Below are 11,651 nucleotides of genomic sequence, written 5' to 3'. Positions count from 1 at the left end.
GCTGTTTAAGCAGAAAACAATGTTTTTTGTGTAATGAAAGGAATTTAGAGGTTACATAAATAAACTAAGAGCTGAAAGCAGGACATTTCAAAACAAACTGAAACCAGCATGAGCTCTGCCATGCGAGCTTTGTGACAACTGAAGTAAGCACAAAAGACAAAACAACTCTGCAGTTGTGTCTGAAGTGAAGCTCCATAAACATCATCTGATTCCAACTACACCTTTGTTTGAACTGGATTAGATCAATTTTATACACTCTTAGGGAAAGTCTACCACTTTAGGTAATATTGGGACTTTTGATCAGACAGAGGGAAAAGGGCACGCAAAGAAATTCAACTACTGACATCTTGGTTTAACACAACTTTTCATCCAATGGCACAAAATATACCAGTAAGCAATTAGGTTGAAGATGAAGAATCACATACATTTAGATTTAGCCATTAGGACTAAGTTAAGAAATGTTGCATGTTCCACATTTTTCCCTGGAGGTCAAACTACACACAATCATTGTGCAGTTTCTTAGTATGGTTGTTTATTTATGGTGAGCTTGAGTGTCCTGAGAGGTGTGCTTGGATCAAAGGAATTATTATTTATTGTAATTACACGTTTTTGCACTGGCTAAATCCACCAGCTTGTTCTGAGCAACTGTTACAGCAAGGTTCCAATTTTCAGAACACAGAACATTTTAGACACACAAAAGTCCTCTGATGCCATACTTAGACTTCAGGCCTCACCAGTTAAATGCTGCAGGAATCCAATTGCGTCAAAAACAGCTAAATTAGATCAATAATTGGGGCTTCAAATAGGCAACATGTTAGACTGACTCAAGCTTTTACCTAAGGGTTTCCTCTGTCATCATGCATTAAACTAAGAAAAACTATCACTGAAAAAGTACTGATTTAAAGAATCAATAGGGTTATGCTGCTACTGTACATTTGCACCCATGAGCTTCTCTGTCTATGTTCATATCTGACTTCAGATTATTCCCACAGGCAGCTGGGCAAATACAGATAACCTAATCTCACACAGATACTGTGTGTATTGTGTGAGCTGAGGGAGAGAAAAAAAAAACTTGTCCAAAGCTAAAGCTTTGTTGACAGCAAGACACGAAAGGTTTTTTTTTAATTGACTCTCAATTCTGTCCTATTATTTTATATCTACACACACACACACACACACACACACACACAAATCACTGAAAGCCAAAGCTATTTTTCTGAAGATTTCCTGTCTCGATACCCTGAAATCCAAAGGCAGATGGCATAATTTACCTTACATGCCAGGCTTGGAAAGTTAGTTTTATTTTTAAAGCACTCGCGTCGATTACCCCTGCTTAGCTAATTACATTCTGACCATCTACTGCCATCTAGTGCACTTACTTTTGATTACCAGTCTCATTACAATGAACCTCCCATCCAGGCTCAGATTTCTTTCTCACAGTTGCATAAATGTAGGTTTCTCCCTTCTACATTTTCTGCCATTTTTTTAAAGAGCCTCTCACTGTGGGGAAGCTGGATGTCTCTTTTTTGCTGGTGTAGGAAAAAACACAATTCAAATCTGGACCAATTTTAAACAGCCAGGATCACATTTGGATTCTAAAGGTTATTTCAAGATGAAGAGGTAATTTTGATTTCTAAAACCTCAAGGAGGTCTAAGAATTACATTTTCTGAAAAAATATGTAGCCTCTGTGATACACTTGGAAGCAAGAAATGCTTTTGACAAAACACATACAAAATGAATAAAGTTAAATCTATTTACGAATTAATTCCAAAAACAACAGTGTAAGAAAATAAAAAATAATAAATGCTGCCTCTTGCCCAGCAACTGTATGATGTACAGTGTCTAAATTGATTAGGAAGGCTACAGGGCATCAAAACATGTAATTCAGCAGAAGGTCCTCTTGAACTGATTTGCTGTCATTGTTAAAGGCTTGTGTACATATGTGGGTGTGCTCTTTACTAAAACAGAACCTTTCATTTCCACAGCCCCCACCCGTTTTGATGATAACTCAGTGTGATGGCTGAAGCAAACTAACCAGACCCACAAATTAGGTCGCAACAAACTCATACATCACCGTTGCCGGGGTGACAGCATCCTAATACGTGCTGTATCAAGGCAACAGGTGGTACACAAAAGGCTCGGTGCTCACAGGCTGATTTGTGTGGTTTGTTCAAGATGAACCAACCCAGCAGCAGCCTTGATGAGAAAGCGGTCAACCTAAATAGAGATCCTATACGTCGTAGGTCTGTGTTTACCGATAGTCAAACTGTAGCAGTTTCACCAGAAACGAGGCTCTTATCCGCCTTCAAGAAAGATAATGGCAGGAAAGTTTTCCTGACAGGGAAAGGTGAGTCTGCTCAACTGGAATTAATTCATAACGGTAACTTTTCTTTCCACAAGTTGATTAGCAGTATCTAATCCTGACTGGAAAACAGAAACCAAACCTCACTACTTTAAATTTTTATATAATATTTGAAAAAAGTACAACCTTTTGTAAAAAAAATAATATATATAGCCTAACAGTAAGAAAAAGATAACTTTGATTAAAACATTTCGGAAATTGATGGTCTTGAAAACAGACATTCTGAAAGAATAACATAACATCACAGAAGCCTACAAGAATCTGTTATAGGGTTGACTACTAAATATCTACAATGCTAGCTGTTGTTGAGCTAAAAGAGCCCCACAAGGCTCAGGTAAGAGACCGTATATTATTTGTGCCCACTGAGTTGTAAACTGTGCACAGATTTGTAAACTGCTTCTTTTTTTTTTTTTTTTTGTCTTGCCGTAGCATTGTGGGTCAGACTATTTTAGCTCTAATTCAGAGAATATGACTTGAATGATGCCCTCATTTACATCCCTCATATTAAACAAAAATATTTAATATGATTGGGTGACTCAATCTGTGTTTTCATAGATGTTCTTCTTAAATATCACTCCTTAATATTCTAACACAGGGCTCAGTGAAGAAGACAAAGATTATGTTAGAGAAGTTGTCAAATGGTTGATGTTTTGTCCCTTGTCAGTTATAGTTCATTGTCACACAATAGATATAAAGGAAGGTTAATTCATTCTAATCCTGACACTCATTTTCTCTCATTGTGACATTTATTTTCTTTTCGATTTTGCTTTTATAATGTCTGTAATTATTCTTTTCATAGAGTATTACAGCGAGGAAGGAAATACATTTGAATTGCGTCTTGTTGGAAAAATAAAACAGCTCTTCAGCACCAACCCCACTATTCGTCCAGAGTATCCTCCATCTCTTGGCCTTAGGGGCTTCACCCAGCGAGTCACAGAGGTTACTTTGGAGAAGAGCTGTCAAGCTGTAGTGGAAAACCGGGTAAATGCAGCAGAACACAAACATTGCTGATTATAACCTAGGTATATTTTATGTCTTAGTTTCCCCTGCACCCTAGAGAAGAAGCAGTAGCCTATAGACGGTAGTAATGGATTTCAATCCAGCCCTATTTTCAAAATAAATCGATAGAGGAACATCACTAAAGTGTTTCAAAAGCATAAATTAATAACTCATCTCTTTGGGTATCCTGGATTTTTATTACAGGTGTTAGGTATCCAGACTCCTGGATTTACTGCTGCTGTGCGTCTTGGGGCTGAACTATTGAGACACTGGCAAGATGTCAGTGCTGATTGGTGCGGCCCGGTCTACCTCTCCTCTCCTTGTGATGGTAAATATCACCAAGCTTTGTCTTTAGAACATTTAACGATACAACTAGAGCACATCATAGACTTGAGAATGACTCAGAGAATACCACAAATAGCATATGACTAAAACATTGGTAAAACAACGGCTCTCAATGGTATGCCTAGCAGAACAAGTTACGATGACATTCAAACAAAATATTTGAGTGTATAAGGAAACAACAGGGAAGTTTAGGATGACTGACCAAAAGTACCCATAGAGCCTGAAAAAAAACATTATCTTAGCATTTGCATACGAAGAGAATTTAATGGTAAATGGATTGAGCTTGTATTGCACATTATCAGAGATGTGGCTGCAGGAGCTGGGGATTGAACCCCCAACCTTCCAGTAAAGAGACAACAGACCCAATTACCATATATTGAGTGTTAACAGCTCAGGGATTGGCAATAACTTCAATCATGCCAAGAACATAAATGCAATCTGCAAAAAGAGCCTTCGGAGTCTCTACTTGAATTCATACTTTTATTGTGAAAAAGACACTGATGGTTTTATTTTACCAATGTTTCATTGAGCTCATTTTAACCTTTTGTTTTATCTCATGTTATGGTAACTTTTCAATGCACAGCAAGAACCGTCTTTCCAGTATCATTACTACAGCCAGTAAAAAAAGTGCCACCAAGAAGCTTTCTTTGTCAGATATCTGGAACAGACAAATTGTGAGGACAATTAAGGTCAATCTTGTCCAGCTCATTAAGGAATTTGTTCTTCTTCAGTCTGGTCAGGGATAAAGGCTGCCCAAGGCCACAAGCAACAGATACAAACTTACAGTTCCTCGTGCAATTAATGCACTGAATCTGCTTTAATTCTTGACTGCATGTTAGCACTTAATGTAATTTAGCCACCATTCCAGTGAAACTTTTAACGAACAGTAAATGTTTTTCTTTTTCTTGGTTGTATTCCATCAGGTTGTTTATGCTTTCCTGTCTTTTTATCTGTTGTGCTTTCTGCCCACTGCTGTAATTCAAATGTACCTTCAAGGAGCAATAGAGGTCTCAACAAAATTGAACAACTGAGCTACAGTCACCCACATTAAATGGATATTTGGAGATACAATACAGAAAATGTGAAAACAATATACACGTGACACAAAAACATAAAAACAGAGAGCTACAGAGATGTGGGGCCATTAGTCATTTTCATTGTTTGTTTTCGTACTTGAGCTATCTCACTTCAGTGAAGGTCCTTTTTTGGTTTATTCTGAAAATAAAGTTGAATTTATTCTTATGAATTGACGCTATACAAATAAAGATTGATAACTGAACAAAAAATGTACATTACGAACACCATTACAAAGAACATGATTATATTTAAATTTGAATTAATGCCTTGAAATAACTTAAAATATCTAAAGGACTTTTAAAGTCTATCTAAAAGTACTTGGAAAAAATGGAGAATTGCATCTACCCCATTTCCACAAAGCCCCCCTGTCACCTGCACTCAGCACAAAGTAACCTTTTCGTATATTATAGCACTAGTTCACACACCAACCAGAGACAAGAGGAGAGTGACCAATGAAGCTAAAAACAGAAAAAGAGTAAATGAGGCTGGGGTAGAGTAAATATTGGACATGCTTTTAAACATTGGTGATAGCTTGTGGAAACAGTAGTCTGCAAGTCCCATGGGCTTTTTACCCACTGCTGTCAATCAAATTCAATCAAACGGTCTGAACTGATAAAACTGTTCTGAACTCAGCTTTATATTTCAATTCTTAGTGTGTTTTACGACAGAGACATTTGGTGGGCACCGAAGTGCACCAAATCAAAACCTTCATGTTTCTTGTGAATCTCTGTATTGACAATGTAAGAGAAACAGTCCAATTTTCTCAGTATGTTTAAGATTCTAAAATTGATTCTTATTTAAGTTTGAATGCAAGGCTATTACGCTAATATTAAGGTCTGAATCAATAAATGCTTCGGTAAAAAAAAAATAAAATACACTACATAATGACTGTGATTTATGTATCCACAGTTTTGCAATGAGTTTGTCTCTCTGAATGTTTGTGCCAACAACCAAGGTTTCAATTTTTTTCTGATTGAACTTTAGAAAATCTGTGCAAACCTAATTTCAAGGATGCAGGCCAATGATGCATCATTTTCCCCTTAGTCAAACAAGACTTAGATACTGGAAGCTGTGGATGCACGGTGTTATTTTTCTATGACAATTTATGCCGTGCCTCCTAACAATGTTTCCAAGTGGTATCTTTATTTGAGTCACCAAAAAACAGTCATGACATTTGATGTTATATTTCTGTTATATGTTTAACCTCTGGCTCTTCTGTTTCCATTGTGCTCTTTTACTATCCTCTTACCACCATACTGAACACGTTTGGTGTATGTTTGATGGTTAAAAAAAAAAAAAGAAACACCACAACTGATGTACTTTGTAGCTTTAAGATGGACGCAAATCCATGCTGAAACAAAATCACCATCAGTATCACAATCTATAAAAACAGTATCAGAGAGGCGAGCCATAAATTAATAACGTTTTCTACAGAATCAAATGATGCACATTTCATACATTCCAAAAAATACATCATTTGTCTTTCTCTAAATATAAGAAAATCTTCTCTCTCATATACTGTCATTTCATTTTGGGGTTAGAAGTGGTACTGATCTTGAGAAGTTTGTTCTGAATCTGTCTAATGTTTCGTCTTGATCCTTTCAGGCTCATTGGCTGATATCTACCGGGCAGCAGGGATCCAAGAAGTCCGTCACTATTATTACTGGGATGATAAACATCAAGTTTGTTTGGAGAAGCTACTGGCGGATCTGAATGAGGCTCCAGAGCAAAGTGTTGTTGTTCTGTCAGCTTCTGCCCACTACCCAACTGGAGCAGACCTTTCTCAGAGTCAATGGGTTTTGATTGCACAGCTTATAATGGTAACTGACATTTACATTGATGCTCTTTATTGACAACTTATCCTATTTATGTTAGATAAGTAGCTTCACTTCTGTGTACAGATCATAACTTACTCTCTCTATTCCAACAGAAGCGTCGGCTCTTCCCTTTCTTTTTGCTGCCAGCCCAAGGGCTTTGTTATGGTGATCTAGAGAAGGATGCATGGCCTGTACAGTACTGTGCATCACAAGGGATTGAACTCCTCTGTGCTCAGTCGCTCTCCCATTGCTTTGGTCTATATGGTGAGGAGTAAATGTTAACGAAAAGGATTCTAGATGTATTAAGTTCATACTGCAGAATGGCCATAAAAAATATTGTGTAAAATTAACAAAAATGCAGACCAGAGCTGTATTTTAAGTAATACACGACAGAGCTAGTCAGTTCAAATTCAATTTTCTGTTCATTTTTTCAGACAGCTCTGAAAATCATGCACATTGTATTTTCAGAGTCTTTGTCACGCTTTCTAAAAATCCCAATTTCTCTTTCTGGTGAGTTTGAATTAGCATCAGGTATCTCATTGTGAGTTAGATCTGCTTGGAGCCTGTTGCTTTATTCATTAGCCCAAAGCTTACTGGCTTTTATTATTTGGTAAATCGAAATGTCCCTCTTCAACTCCATGTTCAAACCAGAATTTTATCCAGTAGTGATAATGACAAAACATTATCACTGCTGGACATAGTGCTTCCTCACATAGGACCAATCTTCCTCTCTCCTTTAACAGGTGAAGCAGTTGGACACCTCCTGTGTGTCTTAAAGCAGAACTCTCTCCTGTTATCAGTTCAGTCACAAGCTGAACAAATTATCAGATCCCTATGGGCCCAGCCATCTGATACTGGAGCCCGAGTTGTTGCCACGGTGCTCAGTAACCCAGCCCATGTTGTTGAATGGTGAGTTACGCTCTACTTCAAAGACAGTCTGATATGTGAAGAATGTGGCTTGGATTGCCACATTGTTACTCTGTCAATAGATCTTCCTAATGATAAAAAATATAGCATCTAGTTTCTAAAGCCTTTACTTGAACTCAAGAAAAAAGTTTTTTTTATTTTCAACATGAACCAATTTATGATGATTGATGTTTCTTTAACACATGCCATCTGTGTTGGATCCTACATGGACATAAAAGTTGAATAATAAGTTAAGAAATGATTTTCCATACGTTGTCCCTGTGTTTCTCAGGCAGGGAGAAATGAAGCGCCTTGTGGAGAGATGTATGCTGATAAGAGAAATTTTGAGACAAAGACTAAGGCTTCTGGGCACTCCAGGCTGTTGGGACCACCTCATTCAACAAAGAGGGCTCTTCTGTTGTACTGGCCTGAATGGTGAGTGACAACCACAAATGTCCTGCTATGTTGGAGTTATTAGCTGTTTGGCTAATAATATAAAACTGCAAATGATTAACACAAAGTGCCACCTCAAATAAAGACAAGCGAAAACAGACTCTTTTGCTCCAATCTTTTGATAATTGGCATTTACGGCACATTATTATTTGAAACAAACACAATACCTTAAATGGCAGAAGTATATTTTGTTTATTTGAAACAACAGCCTGTATTAACAGTAGCTTACATTATTATAGATACAAAATACAAATGGTATGTTTGATTATTAACACAAGAAGGCTACTGCTCTTTTGTTCATAGTCATAAAAAGTGTTGGTTAAATATTCTTGTACAATTACACTCCTACATTTGAATCAGTGTTTATTAAAGCACTATTTATGACTGAAGTGCCATTAATTGGATTCGTACATAACTTTTTAAAGTTCCCAAGGAACTTTTAGATTTGATAACAGCTACAATCAAGATATTGTTTGGATACTAGGATTTTATAATTAGATATTAAAATGGTAAACATTTTGTTTACTAAATGTTTATGTAAAATAAACAGAACAACCATGAAGGACATAATCTCGCTATGATTACTATGATTAATGATTTAATTGATTTTTATGTGTCCACTGTAGGTCAACAAGTAGATTTTTTATCGAAAAGGAGACACATTTACCTGCTCCCCAATGGCTGTCTAAATGTGAGTGCAATCAATGGTCGTAACTTGGACTACATAGCCAGGTCCATCCATCTCATTGTGACAACATCACTCTGACCTTATGGCTTTTATCATCATCATCTTATATCAGTGTCAAAAGGTTCATTCAGTCGGCCTGGCAGTTTATGGTTACTGTCAAGCATACCCTTCCCATCTCTTTGACTCCATCAAATGTTCTATCTGAATAAAGCCATAAAAGCCCAAAATAAATATCTCGCTTTGAGATTTTCAGTATACTGTCATTACTGTTGCAGCTTCAGCTATTACAAATGCTGATAAAGATGCAGACAAAATGTAGAGAAACAACTGATTCCTCTCTGAATTGAAACTGGAAGCTGAGTTTCCTGATAGAGGTCCAGTTATTTGTTTTTAACAGCTACTGTATTTTCATATATTGAGGAAAATTAGACCATTGGTGAGTTTGGCAATCAAATGGAAACGTCAAAATTATCCATGCTTCAATAAGGCAAGTCTTGTTCATTTTTATGTTTAAACAAACCAAACACGATGCATTTCTGTCATTGATTGGGTCTTTTTAAATAGTTGCTGCCTGATACTTTAAATTGAGAAATGAGTCGTTCTGTTCAAGTAGTTTGATCTTCAAACAAATTCTAGAAGCAATATATTTTGAAATAATATTGAGGTCTAAAAGGCTGGATTCTTCCCTTACAGTAATCTCCTTTTTAAAAGTGTTGTATTTGTATTGAAACATGTGGGGGGTCTAAATAATGATTTAAGTAGCCTAACCTCTGCACTAGACTCCATATCAATGTTGTGAATGTATTTTACTTACAAATGTTTTTATCTGGAAACATTATCAAGTAATAAAGACTGCTTGTATTGGAGTAAAAACTGACATTTTCTTTAAATTGTTTCCACTTCATTGTTTTGAAAACCTGCAGCTTTTATCTAATTGACATTATTTTTTGTGGGAAGCCCTCTATTCATTTGTGAGACATAACACTGTGTGCTCTTTAGTTCTGATTAACAGGTTGCAACAAGGCATTTCATGGAGGCGGCATGCTTTTTAGCGACCTAGGGTGAACCAAGATAATCAACATCTACATTAAAGTTGGAGACATAGCCATTAGGTGCTGTCTGGAGCCCTTTGATTTCCATTTAGCATGTGAAGCCAGCATCAGCAGTGTTAGGGAAAGGAGGTTTACATGTGTACTTGTATTCCATGTTTACCTGTCCCTGCACAAATGGGGGAAAGAAAAAGCTGCCTAAATATGAACACCGTGACAACTGAATAAACTCAGCTTGTAAAAAAAAAAAAAAAAAAAAGGACAGTTCAAGAAGGGTGTTATTTGCTCCTCAGTTAGTATCAGAGTATCCCATATTTATGGGGGGAGAAACGGAGAAACGGTATAAATCACAATCTAATTTAAAAGCCTGGTGTGTTGTCTTGTTGTTAAAACTATCAACAGCCACTTTGTCTTAATTCAGTTGGGCACCACATTATGTTTGTCACAATTAAGCCGTCAGGGCATTGAGCAAGTTCTAAAAAGGTTTTACAGTGTACAGAAGATAAAATGATTAAGTGTGCGTGGCTTCCTCTTGGTTCAACAGTGACCTATAAGACACAATTAAAGATATGTTAGGTGCAGCCATGTTTTCTATAACAAAACTAAATAAAATTAAGTAGGATCAAGTCAGTCAAGCAGAATGTAATATAAGGAATTATAGATGGCTCAGACTATCTGACTGTTTCAAGGTGAAGTATATTTACCAATAGGTAACTGATCCTGTTAACTAGATTGGGTCAAAACAAAAGACTGTAGGAATTGTTATGACTTTGAGTTGTAAGTGTTAAAAGTGTTTTTCTTATCATTTGATCTACTGTTGTGGGCTTTGTACTTCTTTTCTTGTTTGTGCATCTGTCTTTGAGCGTTGCACGATTGGGAAAAGGCTGACGGTGTGTGAGGGCCACTGAGGTGATGTGGCACTGCTCCATATTGGAGGATACTTTGAATTTCCCTTGGCCTTGAATTTCCCTCAGGATCAATAATCTATCTATCTATCTATCTATCTATCTATCTATCTATCTATCTATCTATCTATCTATCTATCTATCTATCTATCTATCTATCTATCTATCTATCTATCTATCTATCTATCTATCTATCTATCTATCTATCTATCTATCTATAGATAGATCTATCTATCTAAGGGCGCCAGTTTTAAAAGGGAGCTACAGAAGATAAATGCTGCCCTCCTTCTTCCTCGTCTAGACAAACCTTAGTGAAAGAAAGACACTGTGTTCCCAGTGTTGGGCAAGATGCTTGTATTTTCTTTCCTTTGTTTTATTTAGAGTCAAATAGTTTGGGTTTTGACATAGAAGGTTTTTTTTATACTTTTGCTGTGTGCTTTTGTGCAAGTTTAATTAATTTGTGTTTATTGCTAATAAAAAGCTTATTTTGGATGGGATTGGTGTTATTGTACTTCATTATTGGGAGTGAAGAAGAAGAGGGCCACCTTTACATAAATGCTACTAAAATATAGATTTCTATTTATTTTTATCTACAGGCTTAGAAAGTCAACTTGAGCCACTTCAGTGTAAAACTGTCTGCAAAGCAGTTTCCTCGCTGTGTCTTCAGCCTTCAGACAAGTGCTCTTAGAATGCAGGAACAACTTGACATGGTGGTTGATTTTAATATTAGTGCTGCTGTGCCAAGCAGCTTTTCAGTCAAGTGTCTGTCACAAACAGACGTAGGACAGTGAGCAACTTTTAGTTTTGGACAGTGGGGTTTCATGTGTAATTTGTGGGCCACTTTAGGACTTTTTTTAAAGGGGCTACTTTAAGCATCAAAAAACCCCTGAAGAAGGTTATTCCTCACCTGACTTTAGTCCTTTTGTTCATACTTCAGACAAAGGTTTTGACAACCAAGTGGACAATCAGTCTCAAGCTTCCTAAAGGGTTGAACAGCAAAAGCATCAAAAGCTCGAGAGCCAGTGTGAAGTGTCTTTTAGTTGACATAA

General features: G+C 36.8%; 1 protein-coding gene across 2 annotated transcripts; it reads left to right on the top strand.

Annotated features, from left to right (window-relative positions):
* Positions 1-2,148: 2,148 nt before the first annotated feature.
* got1l1 (glutamic-oxaloacetic transaminase 1 like 1) lies at positions 2,149-8,821 on the top strand. Of its 2 annotated transcripts, XM_079342898.1 has the most exons (9): positions 2,149-2,348; positions 3,163-3,344; positions 3,567-3,690; positions 6,390-6,604; positions 6,715-6,865; positions 7,070-7,111; positions 7,345-7,510; positions 7,800-7,942; positions 8,587-8,821. In XM_079342898.1, the coding sequence occupies exons 1-9, from the start codon at positions 2,177-2,179 to the stop codon at positions 8,724-8,726; spliced, it is 1,335 nt and encodes a 444-aa protein (XP_079199024.1). In that variant the 5' UTR covers positions 2,149-2,176; the 3' UTR covers positions 8,727-8,821. The 2 variants fall into 2 exon arrangements, with proteins under 2 accessions (XP_079199024.1, XP_079199025.1); XM_079342899.1 differs by lacking the exon at positions 7,070-7,111.
* The last annotated feature ends 2,830 nt before the right edge of the window (positions 8,822-11,651 follow it).

Source organism: Symphodus melops (assembly GCF_947650265.1).
Source record: "Symphodus melops genome assembly, chromosome: 1".
Classification (NCBI taxonomy): Eukaryota; Metazoa; Chordata; class Actinopteri; order Labriformes; family Labridae; genus Symphodus; species Symphodus melops.
The sequence above is the reverse complement of the archived record's forward strand: the minus strand, read 5'-3'. Positions and strand labels throughout refer to the sequence as shown.